Source organism: Eschrichtius robustus, chromosome 20, assembly GCF_028021215.1.
Source record: "Eschrichtius robustus isolate mEscRob2 chromosome 20, mEscRob2.pri, whole genome shotgun sequence".
Classification (NCBI taxonomy): domain Eukaryota; kingdom Metazoa; phylum Chordata; class Mammalia; order Artiodactyla; family Eschrichtiidae; genus Eschrichtius; species Eschrichtius robustus.
In genome coordinates, this window is record NC_090843.1 from 17,139,564 (window position 1) to 17,158,335 (window position 18,772).

The 18,772-nt window shown below is 35.6% G+C and overlaps 1 protein-coding gene across 3 annotated transcripts in view; it reads left to right on the plus strand.

The window, feature by feature from the left end:
- Window positions 1–18,772, plus strand: part of NSF (N-ethylmaleimide sensitive factor, vesicle fusing ATPase) — a 159,899-nt gene that overhangs the window by 98,611 nt on the left and 42,516 nt on the right. For all 3 annotated transcript variants that reach the window (XM_068530702.1, XM_068530700.1, XM_068530701.1), the window contains exons 10-14: window positions 3,700–3,865; window positions 4,950–5,024; window positions 5,208–5,395; window positions 12,142–12,237; window positions 15,672–15,828. In XM_068530702.1, the coding sequence (XP_068386803.1) occupies window positions 3,700–3,865; window positions 4,950–5,024; window positions 5,208–5,395; window positions 12,142–12,237; window positions 15,672–15,828 (682 nt within the window). The remainder of the gene's footprint in view (window positions 1–3,699; window positions 3,866–4,949; window positions 5,025–5,207; window positions 5,396–12,141; window positions 12,238–15,671; window positions 15,829–18,772) is intronic.

Sequence of the window (18,772 nt, forward strand, 5' to 3'; positions counted from 1 at the left end):
TTGCTTTTATATGCCTCCAGCTTAATTATATGATTCATCTTCTTACAGAATCTAGTTCGCTGCTATACTCTTCTTTACCATTTGTAGATGACTTTCAGATCTGTCTTTCTCACCTGTTTTCTTCAGTTTATATCTTATTCTCTGGAGGACATTTCTAATTAGATGTCCTGTTAACTCTTTAATCTTCTTACGGTAGAAACTTAAAAAAAATTTTTTTCCCTTCCATCTTTTCCCTTCTACAGCTTTCTTATCATAACTACAAGATAATTTCTTACGTTTGCTGTTACTTCCCCTTCTACTTGCAGGCAGTAACCAAACCTAGGACTTCTGTTTACCTCATTTACATACCACTGTTTCTCACTGACCTTCCAACTACATATTTCTCAGTTTCCATCCTAAAGTCAGGATTAAAATCATCTTACATAAAGAGGATTCTGCTTTTGCAAGTGTGTGTGTGTGTGTGTGTGTGTGTGTGTGTGTGTGTGTGTGAGAGAGAGAGAGAGAGAGAGAGGAAGAGTTTCAATAGAAAGGCCTGCTCCCTGTTGTGATAGTACTATAACTTTTGTTTCTCACGTTAGGTAAATTTTATTATCCCTTTTATAGGGCCTGGATTGCCTCTTAGCCATTTGCTCAAGTGGCCCTGCATGCTTCTAAATTCTTATCTGTTAGGCTCTCTCTTTCTCCTTCTACATGTCTTTGTTCAGGAGTAATTTCTCATACCACAAAACAAGTATACCTGTGATTTAGGAGGACACAAAGTTGTGTTTGTAGGTAATATGATTGTCTACTTAGAAAATTCAAAAGAATCAACTAAAAAAACTTAGATGTTAGAAGTTAAGTAGCCAGATATAAAATAAATATACAAAAATTAATATTTCTTCGTATATACTGTTTTTGAAATATAATGTAAAAATCCCATGCACAACTGCAACCAAAAAAACATAAATAGTTAGGAATGTTATGAATGAATTAATATGGCAAAAAGTATAAAACTTTATTGGGAGATGTAAAAGACTTGAATAATTGGAGAGACATATTCTTAAGAACTGAATATGCTATAAAGATATTAGTACTTCCTAAACTAATTTAGAGATTGAATCTTAATTCCAATCAAAGCTTGGCTTTTTTGTTTATTTTTTACTTTTTTTGTTTGTTTTTCATTGGAGAAAGTTGTTTTTACTCTAGTAGAATGATTCTAATAATCATCAGGAAGTAAACATGGTTGAAAGTAGCCAAGACAGTTATAAAAAAGAAGAAGAATGTGTGGAGGGTAAGAGCTTGCCCAAACTACTGCTATAGTCCATAGTATAGGCTGGAAATAATCTAGCATATATAAAAATATAAAGCCTGATAGAAATGGCATCTCAATCAATGAAGAAAAGGTTATTTAGTCAACAATATTGGATCAGTTAGTTAACTGTTTGAAGAATTACTTGGATGCTTACTTCACTTGTACCATATACAAAAATAAAATTCCAGATAGACTAAAGAATTATATGTAAAGTAAAAATTTACAAGAGAAGAAAATGTAGGTGACTACCAGTGTCTGTAATGGGAGAGGATTTTAAGGATAAAAGTAATGGAAAACATCATAAAAACAAAAATTGATAATGTTGGCTGTTTAAATAGTGAAAATACATTTTTTAAAACCCTTCCATTTATCAAAAATATACCATAAGTAAAATTAAAAGACAAATAGCAAACTGGGATAAAACATTTATAATAAATATAATAATACCCTTAATATATAAATAATTTTTATAAATCAATAAAAATTATTAAATCCCAACAGAAAAATGTACAGAGACATGAACAAATAATAAGAGAAAAATTATCAATGGTAAAAAAAAAGATTTTAAAAAGTGCTAGCCTCGTCAATAATTAGACTAATGCCAATTAAAAATATACCATTATTCATCCATCAAGTTGGTAACTACTTTTAAAAATTTCTAGTATTCATTACTTTCGAGGATATACCAAGATAGGCACTGTCATATATGGTGGTAGGATTGTTACAAAATGATAAAACCTTTCTAGAAAAATATTTGAAAGCCTATTTCAAGAGCATTAAAATACTCAAAACACCTTTTAACATAACAGTTTGCCTTCATGAAGTAATCATACATATTGTCAAAGATTTAAGTATAAAAATGTTCATTGCAACAACTTCTTGATACTAAAAACTTAGAAATTATTAAATATGTGACAGTAAAGAATTAATGTGGAGTAGGGGAATTAAATTGTGAAACCAGTCATATGATCAAATATTATGGAGCCATTAAAAATCGTAATGTATAGCTGTATTTATAGACATGGGAAAGGGCTTAAGATAATATCTGGGCTGAAAAAAAGAGATACAAACTTTTTATGTAGTACCAAATTAATAATATCAGTTATTTCTAGCTAGTTTAATTTTGGATGATTGAGATTTCTTTACATCTTTTGGTATTTTTTCCAAGTTTTCTGTAGTGATCATGTATTTTGCAATTAGAACCCAAAATAACAATTTTAAATTGTTTTTAAAAAACAGGTAATGTTCAAGAGAATGCAAGATGCAGTGAGTTTCCAATTTTTAATTAAAATAAAATTAAAACAAATAAATCTGCATTAACAGCATTTATCTTTAAGCAATATAATATAGTTTATTTTTAACTTATTTCTATTTGTTTTATAACTTTTGCTCAGTTAACATCTAATACTTTCATAATAAAAATTTTAAGTCTATTTAAAAAAAAAAAAATGATGTCCTTGCCAGAGTTTTAGTGAATACCAACCATATCTAATCTTGAATCTCATTATGCCCATCATTTATACCATCTGTATGTTGTCATATTTAGGTTATGTTCATTTTCACCTGTTTTGTTTTGCTAATCCCTAATGGTTTTTGTTAAAAAAAAAAAATCTCTGCAATGCACTTCCCCCTTTGGTTCCTAACAAGAGACTTAATTACTTAAATATAAATTGCTAGAAGGTCCATGTTAACTTAACCTAGTGAATTATTGGCATTTAAAAGTATTTGCATCTATTAAAAGTTCAAAATATATAAACTGATTTCTTTTAATGATAACTCTATATCTGACAAAGTAAAACAGAAATCACTGTGTAGAAGAAACAGCATCTGCTTGACCATGTTCTTTTTATAAACTTTGTCTCTTTTCTCACTTTACTGTTCAGAAGAAGCAATCTGTTTTCATATGATATAACTGAATATGAATCAAGTTCAGTATCTTCTCCCATTTGCCCAATTCCCAGTCCACCTCTGTGTGGAGTTACTCTTCAGCTATATAGTATGAAAAATATTAAACTTACTGCTTTGGGGGCTATCCTCTCACCAAAACTCAGGGAAAATGGGAGGGAGATGCCATTCATTGACTTAAGAAATGCTTGACAGTTCTTCTTTCAAAGAGTGAGATAAGAAATGTGTGTGAATGAATAGTTAGTTATGATGGACTATTCACTTTCATCAGTATATAATGTGTGTTTTCGTTTTACGTCTATTAAATATGAGGTTCTGGGGAATAACTTTTCACTTTGCAGAATTCTGAGACTGCAGTTCCAACACCTTTGAGAGGGCAGCAATCATGATTATACTGGCTACATTTATTAGTCAAAAGGCGAGAAAGCTTTGTTTTGCTTTTTTGATTAGTTTGTTTAATAATATATTCAAATTATGACCTTTAATGTAATTTCTTTTACTAGCTTGGTGCTAACAGTGGTTTGCACATCATCATCTTTGATGAAATTGATGCCATCTGCAAACAGAGAGGGAGCATGGCTGGTAGCACAGGAGTTCATGACACTGTCGTCAACCAGTTGCTGTCCAAAATTGATGGGGTAGAGCAACTAAACAACATCTTAGTCATTGGTATGTTCGCTTGGTTTAAAAAAAAAAGGACTATGATTTCAAAAACATTAGATACATAGGTTCTGAATTCAGATTTGTGTAGCTTGTAATTATACTATTTTGCCAATGTTTCCAAATTAGAATCAAGTGATATTGAAGAATTTTACTATTTTAATGTCTAGCCTTAATAGGACAAATGAAAAATGGGTTTTAGTGACTCATGGCTTTTTTTTTTTTTTTTAAGAAAAATCCTCACTTTTTTTTTTTTTAATTTATTTTTTATTATTTTTGGCTACGTCAGGTCTTAGTTGTGGCATGTGGGATCTTTCGTTGCGGCACGCGGGCTCTTCGTTGCGGCACATGGGCTTCTTTCTAGTTGTGGCACGTGGGCTCTTAGTTCCCCGACCAGGGATCGAACCCACGTCCCCTGCATTGGAAGGCAGATTCTTAACCACTGGACCACCAGAGAAGTCCCAACTCATGGCTTTAAACTTATAGTTAACAAGTGAAAAAGGCTGCACAATGTAATGCAGTGGTTTTCAAACTGGGTCCTGTAGGCCTCCAGGAGTCCTCAGAGGTACTTCAGGGTCTGTGTGGCCAGGGTTTGAGCTTCAGATCATGCATCCCTATTATAACTTATCTTTTTAACTGCTTTATGTACTGAAGTTCTTCTTAAGATGACTTTGAAAACAAAACAAAACAAAAATTCTGCCGTTTATGAAGGTTGAAAACCATTGGCCTACAAAAAAGAGAAGGGATGTTGGGGTCAGACAGATCATGTTCACATTGCCCCTCTCTCATTTTGACAGTTTACTTACCCTCTCTGAACCTAAAATTTTCTTTTTAAATATTTGAAGCTTTCATTACATTTATATTCCACTGGCCTGTACAGTAGTGAAATACTAAAGCAAAGTCCCCAGGTATTTTCATTAGGTCGAGAACAAATGATATTTTTGAAAATGACTGCTTTTCTATTTGACTTTTATAAAATGTCCTCTTAGCTTGTCAGGGAAATTGCTATTCTTACACATACTGAAGGGACATTTTATCTTATTTTTGAATTCTGATAATTTGTGTGTTGTTTTGTTTTAACAACTGTGCTCAGGAATGACCAACAGACCAGATCTCATAGATGAGGCTCTCCTTCGACCTGGAAGACTGGAAGTTAAAATGGAGATAGGTAAATAGATCTGTCACTGATTGGGGGAGGGGAGTGTAATTAGAGTTCATTAGCAGGAGCAAAGTCATATAACTTAATATTTGTTAGAAAAGTTGTGTATCAGAAGCAGGTATTTACACGCTTGAGTACCTATAAGAAAAACATTAAGATTATAATAATCTCTTTTATTTTCGATTTTATCAGGCTTACCAGATGAGAAAGGCCGACTCCAGATCCTTCACATCCACACAGCAAGGATGAGAGGGCATCAGTTGCTCTCTGCTGATGTAGACATAAAAGAACTGGCCGTAGAGACCAAGAACTTCAGCGGTGCTGAGCTCGAGGGTCTGGTGCGAGCAGCGCAGTCCACTGCTATGAACAGGCACATAAAGGTCAGTAAAATCAACTGCCATATTAGGAGTCTGGAGCCCTGTAAATACCATGCCGGTATTCTCTCTCTTTCCTTTCAAGCATACTAAGGACTAGGGTAATACTGACTTCTGATGGAGAATAGACATGGTAAAAGGTATAGGAATTAATTGTCAACTGCTAAATCTTCCGAGTAGTTGGAAAAAAGATAATGGTAGCATCTGCCCCATGGTAACCACTGACCCATTTACCTTAGGTTGCCACCATTTGATACAGACACATGAAGATGAAGATTTTGAAGAATTTTTTAAAAATTTGTGCTGTGTTGACTTGTAACATGACATAAGAAGTTGGATTTTCTACATGCTAGAATTACGGGGGCTGCTTCATTAAGTAAATATATTGAATACCTGCTATTTTCAAGGTATTAAGCGGGAGACACAAAGATAATAAAGCACGACCTTTTCCCATAAGGAGTAGAGAGTCAGGGAAATGGATATGTTTGCAAATTAATGCAATAATGTTATTGATACTTTGGTAGAACTACATACAAAGGATACTTTCATTTTGGTAAATAAAATTTGATAAAGTGCATTTGATCCTTTACCATCGCTTCTCTTCAGGTTTTACTTATCACCTGTAGTTAGATGACTCCCGGATTTATGTCTCATCTCTTGAAAGTGTCTTTCTCCCACTTTCAGATTTATACCAAATACCTCTACCTGGATGTGTTATCAGGTCTCAAATTTAATATTCCAAAACCAAATTCACTTTTTTGGGTTTTTTTTTTTTACTGCTTTCCTTCCTGCTCCTACTTCCCTGTTTATCCCAATTTCCCAAGCTTAAAACTCCAAGATTATCTTTGATTTCTACCACTCTACTGTGTCCTACATCAAGTTATTTGCCAAATTTTGTCAGTTCTATCTTGGCAGTATCTTTCAGTTCTCATTGCCACCACCTGTCTTCTGTTTGATTAACCTTCCTGTTTCACACCATTCTATTCTTCAGAAACTTTCAGTGACTCACCATGATCTACAGAACAAAGTACAGAAGTCTTCGTCTGGTCTTTAAGGTCCTCTTAGATCTGACCCTAAATTGGCCTTTCCTGATGTGTTCCCAGTTATCCTCCATACACTTTAGCCAAACTAAAATATTGAATATTTACCAGTCATCAGATATTAATGTATTTTTCTACTTCTCTGCTGTTGCCTCTTTTTTTTTTTTTTTTTTTAATTCACTGAGAACCTTTACCTTCTATGTTTACTTATCTTTTCAATACCTGGCTCATGTACCACCACTTTCTTCAAACTTTTTCTGATTCTCCCTTTCAAGAATGGTGTGTTCTATTCCTTCTTGGACTAGTAATGTATCGGAAATTCCCTGGCGGTCCAGTAGTTAGGACTTGGCGGTTTCACTGCGGTGGCCCAGGTTCAATCCCTGGTGGGGAAACTAAGATCCCGCAAGCCACACAGTGCGGCCAAAAAAAAAAAAAATAGTAGTGCATCATTTACAATACCTTCTGTTGACTTTCGATCAGTGGGTTTATCTAGCCTAGTGTGTGCCGGACACTGTACTAGGGGTTAATGCTCCAGTTGCCTACCCTTGAGCAGCTCACAGTCTAATCCTTCACATGCAGTAATAGAAAGTACATGCGGGGTAAGGAATTGAAAAGGTGTCAGGTGTGGTCAGCTTGTCGGGTGAGAGGAGCCTTCACAGAGGAATTTCTGGGTGGATGTGTTTCCTGATGGAGTCAGGCATTTTAGGTAGAAAGAACAAATATGCAAAGGAACAGAGACATACAAACAGCATGTTGTGTTAGAGTAATTCAGTATTGCTGCAGCATAAAAGGTAGGGAAGGGGAGGTAGAGAGAGACGTGGGGGATACGTCAGGAGGCTAAAGCAGGGGATGGAGCACAAAGAGCCTTTTATATGGTGCTAAGAAGTATGGACTTCTTTTCTGTGAGTAGTGCTAAGCCATTGAAGAGTTTTAAGAATAGCAGTGACGTAGTGTTAAAACGTAAGCTCACTCTGGCAGCTGTGTCAAGTGGAGTATTTAGGGGAGTGAAGTTGGTGATGTAAGACAAGAGAGGGGAACTTGTATAACAATTCACACAGGAAATAGTAAAAGCCTGAACAGTCAGGTCGAGTATGTTTTATTCGGGTATACCCTGGCAATGGTTTTAAACCAAGGGTCGGTAAATTGTGGCCCATGGGCCGTATCCAGCCAACCACCAGTTTTTATAAATAAAGTTTTTTTGGAACACAGCCACCCCTGTTCATTTATGTATTGTCTGTGGCTGCTTTCATGCTACAATGGCAGAGTTGAGTATTTGCAAAAGAGACTGCATGGCCCACAAAGCCTAAAATATTTACTATCTGGCCCTTTATGGAAAAAGTTTGTCAACCCCTGTTGTAGACTTTAAAGTCCATATCTTATTCATTTCTGAATCTCCCACAGTATTTCATATAGGTCTTAATACTGAGAATATGGTAGCTGTTTAGTAAATATTTTTTAAATTAGTAAATATGTATTCTGAATCAAACTCTATCTATAAGCCATAATTCCCCTACATAATGGAACTGACTTTGTTCTAGCTCAAGAATGCCATAATGGAAGAGGCCACTTTAGACAAGATGGTAAACCTCTTTTAAATACTGGAGACCCAGTGGGGAGGAGGATACTAGTACTACTGCATTAAAACAAAACAAAAAAAAATTGAGAATGCCAAAGGACTGGATAGTGTGGGAAATATAGTATTGGGTCCTTTATAGAATGGATCCATTCATTTCATTCATCCATTCTTTCTCCTTGCCATAAGAAATGTCTTAGAAAAAGTGATGGTGACTTCAAGAAAAATTGTATAAATGATGTGAAAATTGCTCCCCACCATACCGATCTTTCACTTCAGACCACACCAGTGCTTCTTGATACTATAATCCACAATAGCTAGTTTATTAGGTATCAGATTTTTCATATGCATTAGCCACTGAATTTTTATCTTATTTAGTCATTTGTCATTTTTATCACAATAATCTTATCCCAAGTGTCTTCTAAGCCATTGTCAAGAAACATGCTTTCTTTAAGCATGTATTGGATTTATTTACACACGGGGCAATGAGAAACGGTGGAAAAATCACAAGTTTTGTAGTCAGAAGGTGTGGTTATGTGTTACAGTTCTTCCCACTTTTTTTGTTTCTGATTTGTCAAGGGGAAATAACTACCTATTTCATCAAGTTTTTGTGAAAATGAAATCAAATACTGTTTGTGGAAGTGCCTTACAAACTATATAAATGTTTACTTCCATTTTTGTTATTATTGGCTGATTTCAGAGGATGCTGTATACATCCTTTTCAATAGCTGAGTTTCTGATTTTTGTTGACTATTTGCAGTTATAATATTTCTGATTTAAAGCTAAAATGTTCACCACCACTGTACAGAATATGTTATCCTTTCAGATTTGCAAGTAAGAAGTAGTGCAAATAGTGGACATTATTTCCCTCACTTTTTCCATGTTGTTGAATTATCTTTAATTTAAACTTCAGATGATGCATATAGGCTTGTGATCAACACCTTTTGTACCAAACAGCTTTTGGTTTTTTTGGGTATCTGTGGAATATCTAATGCAAGGGACTTCACAGGTACTTCAGGGAAGGGAGAGATATCTAAGACACTAACCTCACTACCAAAAAAGAAATAGTACTAACATTTACTTTCTTTTCTGCATTTAAAAAAATCTGCACTGTCCAGGTCTTCAAACATTGTTTTCCCAACAAGACTCTTCCTCAGTTGAACAAAAGGCACACAGTTTTAGTATTCTCATTTCTGTGCATATTTATAGCTTTATTAGTAGTGATTGATGAGTAAGTATTTAATTTGAAACTTATGACTTACAGTTGGTGTAGGACTTATACACAACATTCATCTGTTTATTATGATGTTCTTTCTTTGTATTATAAAAAGCCATTATTGGGAATTCCCTGGCAGTCCAGTGGTTAGGACTCGGTGCTCTCACTGTCAGGACCTGGGTTCAATCCCTGGTTGGGGAACTAAGATCCCGCAAGCCGACTGGCGTGGCCAAAAAAAAAGCCATTATTAGTGTTATTTTGCTTCCTTTTCAAAAGAATTAGGTTTAAACAAAGTCAGGTGGAATAAACTAAACAAGTCTTCCCTGTTAAACTGTTCTTTCAGGTTTTTTTGAAGCAAGTGGAAAATCCAGTCATGAACACCTGATGTGCATGTCATTTGTGCTTGAACCCATGTTTGTGGTCAACTAAAATTCATGTGACATTTGGTTGTTTTTAGCTTGCAAGGAATTTCTGCTTCAGGTAGAGAAGATAACACAAATTTCTTCTGCTCTAATCTGTTGTAAGGAAATGAATTGAGGACACACACACAAACACACACACACACACACACACTTTACAACTGAATCAAAGCTGATGTATGTTTGCAGAATTTCAATAAAATTCTTTATTTTCTGTAGAATTTTGAATGATTAAGGTCATTCTACCCTTAATTTAAGAGGAATGATAAGAACTTTGAAAGGTCAGATTTAAAAGGTTATGAAATTTAAGTGTGACCACTGGATATTTGCTAGTGTTGAAATACAAGTTTATTAGTTTCTGCAGGTATAAGCTGAAAGATGTTGCCTCTTCCATATTGATTAGCTGTTACAAATAAAATGCAGAAAAAATCACACTAATTCAGACGAATAAGAAAAGGTTTTCTGAATGAGTAAAAATTCAGAATTGTAGATTTTTTAAAATAACATTTTGCGATTTTGACAAAATAGTAAAAGTTAGCCAAGAGAAGTCCTTAGAAAACTTATTTTAATGAATAGGTATGAAAGGTTTATCATTGTAATATTGATTACTTACAATTAGGTGACTTCTGAAATTCCTGGAGTGTCTAAAAACAACTTGTTCTAAAATAGCTGTCCCCCAGCCATCTTAATTCACTTTAATTCATTGGGTGAGTCCTTTCTTAGTAGTAAAAATACAAGGTTCACACCAGCTCCAGTCCTGAAATCTGTCATATTTTTCAGCAAATGCTGAAAGATAGACAAGATTTTCCCTTCATATTGCTACATGTTTCTGTCATTTGAATTCAGTTTCACTCTAAAAGGAAATCATAATAGTATTTCATAACACTGTTATGAAAATGCTTGCCTGTGCCTCCCTATGTACATACGAGAATCATTTTCTAGGATAGATAGATAGCCAGATGGATTTTTGAAGACATGGTTACATTGTCTTCTAGTTTCTAGTGTTTATTCTGGTTCCTTTTACAGGTGACCTGTTTTTGTCTCTCAAAAAGGTTCTAGAAATTTCTCTTCACCTTTGGTGTTCTGATAGTTTACAACACTGTGTCTAGACAGAGGTGGGTTTCTTTTCATTTACCCTGATCACTCATTGAAACCTTTAAACTGCAAAGATACACCTTTCTTCAGCCGGAGAAATTTTTTTTCTTCTGTCTTTTATTGTTTTTTCTCTATCATTCTTTCTCTTCTGTCCTTCTGAGACTCCTCTTAGATCAGTGTTAAAACTTCCAGATACATGTTCCGTGCTTTTTAACCTTTCTCTCTCACTTTCTGTCATTTCATGGGATTTGGGGCAGGAAGGGAGACAAAAGTGTTCTGTTTGCCATCTTGATCTAGTTTTCTGACAGAGTTCTTTTTGTCCCATAAGGCTGAGTTTTACAAAATGTTTGTCATTTTATTTGTCTCAGCAGTCCATTCCTAAAGGAACATGACTCATATTTTATAATAACCTTTGGAAGGTTGATACTGCGTAACATACTTTGGTTTTATAGTCAGATTTTTTTGAAGATATGTTTTTTTAAAGCCTGTAGTACCATTTTAAAAATTAGACTCACTTGCCTTGTGCTATTGAGAGTGAGCCCAGTCACATTAAAAAGTGTGTTGGTATCTCAGTCACTCATCAGGTCCAGGCAGCTCCAAGTGCTGATAAAGGCATTGATGCTTCTCCAGATGTCTGTTCTAAGTGGTAGCTCCAGGTGCAGTAAGCAGAATATTTGGAGCTGGCACATAGATTCTCAAGTACAGAGTATGAGTAAAAATCAAAGTTGTAGGTCCTTGGTCTCCTTGAATAAGGGTTCACAAACCCGGTTGAGCATCAGAACCACCTGTGCACTTTATAAAAATGTAAATGCCTGGACCCTCTGCTGGACCTGTTAAATCAAAATCCTGCAGGGTGGGGCTGGGCATCTATATAAGTATGTAGGTGTGTGTGTGTGTGTATATCTTTAAAGACTCTAGGCGTTATTCTGATAGGCAGCCGAGGATGAAAACCACTGTTCCTAGAAACCCTCTCTATATAGTTTCTCCTCCTCGTGCCTCATTTTGAAAACAAAAACAAAAACAAAAAACGCTATCCAGTGTTCTTTGGTAAAGATATGTGATAATTTACTTGACTGGTACCCTTTTCATGGACATTCAATTTGCTTCCAGTCTTCAGCTATTACAAATTACTCTAGTAGATATCCTGGTACATATAACTTTGTGCACATTTGTGAGTATATTTATGGGATAAACTCCACCTAGAAGTGGAGTTGTTCAGGCAAAAGGCATAATACATGTATATGTAGGTATGTATGTGTATGTGTGTGTGTGTGTGTGTTTGTGAATTTGAGAGAGATTTTATTTGTCTGTGGAAATATGCCTTTTATATCCTCAGGTGTTGTATTCTTAGGCTGAAAATATTCTTAAATCTTGGAAGTCCTTAACGTTTTGTTTTCATTTCTAATTAGGCCAGTACTAAAGTGGAAGTGGACATGGAGAAAGCAGAGAGCCTGCAGGTGACAAGAGGAGACTTCCTTGCTTCTTTGGAGAATGATATCAAACCAGTGAGTATGAATACTGAGTGATGTATAAGCCAAAAAAAATAATAATAATTCAGGGGAAAAATAAGTGCCATTTTACCTAGTATTTTGGAAGGTTATATCACATGTAGTTTTAAAAAAATCAAAATCTCAGTACTGGAACTGTCCAATATAAGAAACATCTGTTCAGTAACTCTGATGGCTGGGTAATTAACCAAGACTTACTGAAATATTTCTCATGATAGGGAGCTCACGATCTTGTAAGGCAGACCATTCAATTTTGAGACTTTCTAATTATTAGTTCTTAAATTGTTTTGAACTAGAAATAGTTTTCTCATTGGTTCTTATATAATCTGAAGCTACGGAAACCTAAATTCATCCTAATTCATCCATCCTTCATATGTTAGTTATTATGTTTAAAATGAATTCTCATCTCCTTTCTCTCTCCCTTTCCCCACCCTCCTCCAAGGCATCCCTTTTTCTTGCTCAATACCTCCAGTTCCTCTAACTGCTATAGTTTCTAAAACTTTTAACCATTTTCAGTGCCCTTTTTTAAAAAGATGTCAATTTTCTTAAAATATACTCAAAACTCAATAGTCATGGTTGGAATTTTAGAATATATTATAAGGTCATTAACCCATTTTCCTATAAAACAACCACTCATGTTTTAGTAACCATTATTTGGAGTCCTATATTAATATAAAAACAAATTATAGAACCTTAAAAAGGTGTGTATGTTGTTTTTCTTTCTTCAATGGACGTTGGGTGCACAGAATTGGATTAACCTTAATCTTTAATTCATGACATACTGTCATTAGTCTACAGTGTGTAAAATAAAATATGGTATGTATTAATTTTTTGAGACGTGCTATTTTATTACATATTTTATTATCAAGTCATCTATATGATTGTGCTATGCCTCATTTATTTTCATTGCTGAATAGCATTCCATTGTGTGACTAACACAATTTGTCTGTTTTCCTATCAATGGACAGTTGGAATGTTACCAGTTTTTTGTTATTACAAACAACTGCTGCTAAAGCATTCTTGAATGAGTTTCTCCTAGATATATGTTTAGGAATAAAATTGCTGGGTTGTTGGGTATATGAATGTACAACTTCAAACTAAGACTTTCAAGCTGTTTTTTTCAGTGGTTGAACCAATAAACACTTCCCCCAATAATGTAAAAGAGATCATGTTCTTTACATCCTCTACAACACTTGGTATTGTCAGACTTATTTTTTGCCATTCAGTTGGATGTAAAATGGGATCGCGTTTTGGTCTTGATTTTCATTTCACTGATTACCTGTGAAGTATTTCTCCATATGTTTATTGGCCATATGAGTATCTTCTGTGAGATACCATTCATGTCTTTTGCCTATTTTTCTGTTGTATTGTTTATTTTTATTTGATCTGTATAAGTTCTTTATATATCCTTGACAATAATTATTTGTTGCAAGTATCTTCTTTAAAGACAAAAACCAACTTGTTTTAGCCCTATCTGCTTTTTTTAAAAAATTTATTTATTTATTTATTTATTTTTGGCCGCGTTGGGTCTTTGTTGCTGCGCGTGGGCTTTCTCTAGTTGTGGCGAGCAGGGGCTACTCTTCGTTGTGGTGTGTGGGCTTCTCATTGTGGTGACTTCTCTTGTTGCGGAGCACGGGCTCTAGGCACACGGGCTTCAGTAGTTGTGGCTCGCGGGCTCAGTAGTTGTGGCTCGCTGGCTTCAGTAGTTGCGGTGCACAGGCTCTAGAGCGCAGGCTCAGTAGTTGTGGCGCACGGGCTTAGTTGCTCTGCGGCATGTGGGATCTTCCCAGACCAGGACTCAAACCCGTGTCCCCTGCATTGGGAGGCGGATTCTTAACCACTGTGCCACCAGGGAAGCCCCCTGTCTGCTTTTTTATGACTATTCTGACTTTTAAATATAAAATAATTACTTTCAAAAGTTACTCAGCAGTGGAAATGGTTTAATCTTTTGCTGTTATTATTCGTAATAGTTACCAAAAATATTAGAGCCCAGCCTAACTGATCTATCTTAAAATTTTTTCAAGACATAATTTGGCTACAAGGAAAGGGCCACTAAGATAACTTAGTTAAGTAAGCAGTAACTTTATTTATTCCAAGGGTCTGGGGGATAAAACAAAAACTGAAATGACAGGATAAGTAAGGATGACTCCTACATATTATATAGCTTGGGAGGGTCACTGTTTTCTGGTTCACGTATCTCAACGCTGTTAGACAAAAGCCAGCCAATCTACATATTTCCTACAACAGCCTTCCAACCAGTATTTATTAGGCTCTTCCTTTATAACTTTTTACACAGCCACTGCATTTACCATATTCAGACCAGGGAATGAGAACTTTACTTTGTACTCAGGAATCAAAGCACTAGTGTATGCAAGGACCAAAGAGTGATCTGAAAATGATTTGGTGGCAAAGTAATAGAGTGATGAGACCACTGTATACTGTTTATAGACAGTATTACAAAGGATGACTTTCTGTGGGGTGCAAGTTCTAAAGAACTGTTAAAGTTATTCCATACATTGGGGAATGAAAACTTGACTTGAGGGTTGTGATAATTTTTTTAAATTAGAAATTGTCAAGCTGTATGAGCTTTATATTACATTGGGTTCTATTTTCCTACTCGTTTCTTCTCCTGTTAACCTTGTGGAAATGCTATTCAATTAAGTAAATAAGTACTAAAGTTTTTAACTACTTTTGGTAGCCGGTTTGATGGGAGTTACAATTTGAGATTAGAAGTTGAAAATGAAAAGGGATGTGATTTATGCTCCAATATATAGTACAAATGAAATGATTATATATAGCAATTGCTTTTCTTTCCTTTCCCTAACCCTTCAATCTTCATTACCTCTGCTCATTTCTAGCTCGTTCTAAATCTTACATTTACACACACACACTTACCTTTTGGTGCGATTTGACTTATATGCCCTACCACCAAACGTATGTGGACAAGACCTCCTCATTACCATTTCATATTTCCATTTTAATATCTGACACCTACAGTCAGTGTTCGGATAGTATCTTTGTGTGCTGAGCCAACTGTTTCTAATTTCTAAATCCATATTCTCTCTTTCTCTTTGCTCTTGACAGAAGGCCACAACCCATGTACTCCGTATAGAAACAAGCACGTTGGAACATACCCTTTCTCAGGGATTGCGAGGGCTTGAGCCCTCACAGAATCTGAGCCTAGAATATATTTTTTATTCCATTAAGTCACGTGAAACAGTTTTTGCCCCAATTGGGTAAAAAGTTAAATGAAAAATTATAAGTTTTTTTTTCTTTTTTTTTTTTTTTTTGCTTTTCAGGCTTTTTATATTAATATGGGATATTGCAATAGCCCTAGCATGTAGGAATTATTACTCATCCTTTATACCTTTAAATATTTAATTTTTAATACTGACGCTGAAAATGCTTTAAACTGTCCTTTTTCTTCATAGGCATTTGGCACAAACCAAGAGGATTATGCAAGTTACATTATGAATGGTATCATCAAATGGGGTGATCCAGTCACTCGAGTTCTAGAAGATGGGGAGCTACTGGTCCAACAGACTAAAAACAGTGACCGCACACCATTGGTTAGCGTCCTTCTGGAAGGTGAGGAAAAATTAGGCAATGGCATCAAAAGCTGAAAAAAGAAAAAGAAGCACTTTTACAAAACCATTTAGCACATTCCAGAAAAATGAATTATTTTCAGTTCTAAACCTGTTCATGATCTGAAAACAGCAGTCCATTCTGTGTTCCAATATTGTGCACGAATTTAAATCTTCTTGGGATAGAATGTTACTAATGAATGATAGCAACTAGTTTTCTTATAAGATTGTATCTAAATTTCTATGTTACTTAACAGACTCTATGATACCACATAGTATTCAATTCAATTAAAAAAATATTCACTGAGTATTTACTATGTCTTAGGCATTGAACTGGTTGCTGGAGACACAAAGATATTCACAGAGTTGAGTCTGGTCATGAAAAAAGTCATGTAAACAAATACCTAACTACCATGTATGTGTGTAAGGGTATGTGAATGCAAGTCATTTTGCCCAGGGGTGGTCAAAGAAAGTGTTCAATTTAGCCTTTGAAGGATCAGTTAGGATTTTACCAAGTAGACAAAAAAGGAAGGACGTTCTACAGATTATTTTTTATAGTTATAATTAGTAGAACAACAGAAAAGTTCAGTGAGTCCACATGACAGGGGAATCCAGCCCCTGCCAAAGGGCTAGGGGTGGGGGCTTCCCGAGAGAAACACATTAAGCCAAGACCTAAAGGATGAGGAGAAGCTGGGCGAGCAGAGTAACTGCGGAAGATGTTCTAAACAGAGGGACCAGCGTGTGAAAAAGCCCTGGGATGGAAGGAGACTGAAACAGAAAGGGAGATTGGCTAAGACATGAGACTGAAGAAGTAAGACAGGAGCCAGTTCATGCAAAGCCTTTTAGACCATGTTAACGATTTAGACTCTATCCAGGGGGCAGTGGGGAGCTGTTTGTAGGATTTTAAGCAGTGAAGTGACATGATCAGATTTATATTTTCAAAACATCATGACTGCTTTGTGATAGAGAACGGATTAGAGTGGCAAAAATACACAGGAAAGACCAATGGTGAGAAGCGGTTGCATTAGTTTTAATGAGAGCTGACTATGGTTTGAAGTACTGTAATGGTAGGAGAGATGGAGTTATGTAGACCATTTTGAGAAATATTTAGGAGGGAAAATAAAAGAGACTTTATGATAATTATAATAATTATTAATTATTAAGCATAATTAAGCTAACATTCTTTGAACTCTTAACTATTTGCCAGTCAGTCTACTAGCACTTTACACATACCTTCTCATTTAAACTCCACTTCAATCCTGTGAGGGCAGATGCTGCTGTTATCCCTATTTTGTAGATGAGGAAGCTGAAGCTTAGAAATAGTAACTAGATTGAAAATGGGGAGAGATCAAACATGATCCCCAGGTTTGTGGTATTCACGGCTGGTAAATGCTATTGTTTACTAAGACTGGGAACGCTAGTGGAGAAGTACATTTCAGAAAGAAAGATCACGAGTTCAGTTTTGGACACATTAAGTTCATGGTTCCTATAGGATAATTGAATGGGAAATGTTGAGTAGCCCACTGGATATGTGGGTCTAGTGCTTAGAAGAGAGGTCTCGCTGGCAGTATACATTCATGAGTTGTCAGTATGTAGACTGTTGTTGAATCCATGGGAGTGGATGAAGTCACTTACAGAAAGGGTAGGTTGAGAAGAAATGGGGGGCCTAGGACTGATCTCTGAGGTGTGTCAACATTTAAGGACTAAGTAGAGCAGGAAGAGTTGACAAAGGAGATTGAGCAAGAATAACCAGAGAGGTAAGAGGGGGGGAAAAGAGAATGTGCTGTCACAGAAGCCAAGAAAAGTATTTAAGGAAAGAAGAGAGGTATAGCTGATTCACTTTGCTGTACAGTAGAAACTAACACAACATTGTAAAGCAGCTATACTCCAATAAAAATTAATTATAAAAAAAAGAAAAATAAATAAAGAGGAGAGTTATCAGTTGTATCAAATATTCCTGAGAGGCCAACAGATAAAGTGTTGGATTTGGTGATGTGGAGGTCATTGGTGACCCTGATGGGAGCCTGTGCCATGTAATGGGAATGGAAGCCATAGCGTTTGTTTGAGGATGGATGGAAGGTGAAGAGTGAAGGCAGCTGGCGTAGATGATTATTTAGGGAGGTTTCATTTCGAAGGGAGAAGGCAGAGTAAGTGTTGAAAGTAGTGAAGTCAAGAAAGAGGTTTCTTTTGTTTTCTTTATTAAACTGTCAGTAGACTAGAGCATGTTTAAATGTGGTTGGTAAGGCTCCAGGGAAGAGGGAGGGGTGGAACGTATGGGGGAGAGGGTACAATCAATAATGTCAGGTTCCTCACAGATGTAGAGAACAAATGTATGGACACCAAGGGGGCAAAGTGGGGGGGGGGTGTGTGTGATAAATTGGGAGATTGGGATTGACATGTATACACTAATATGTATAAAATGGATAACTAATAAGAACCTGCTGTATAAAAAAATAAAATTAAAAAAAAAATAATGTCAGGTTCCTGAGAAGATGGGAAAGAATAATTGGTCAGTTTATGGTTGGAAGAGGGGCACATCTTTTATTACACAGAAGGGAAGGAGGAGATGTCTAAATATAAGTAAGTTTGTAGCTTTGGTTGCCTTCATGAGAAGACCTGAGTCTTTAGTTTCCTAGCTCTTTAAGTCACATTTGCTTCTAATAAGGCAGTTTTCCCTGCCCCTAATATCACCTCTGAAGAAGATTGTATTTTTTTGTGAGACAAATGATTTGATAGAACTAATAACATAGGTACTGATATGCATTTGAATGCATTCTCTTTTTTTTTTTAAAGAAGCAAAACCCTTGCATTTTGTATATTTAGCCAGAAGTTTGAAAGATTAAGGTTATGTGAGAAAGAAAGAAGGAATATATTTCAACATACTTTTGAGAAGTGCTAATCAGTTCATTAAATTTAGTTGCTAATAAATAAGAGAAAACATGTCTGCC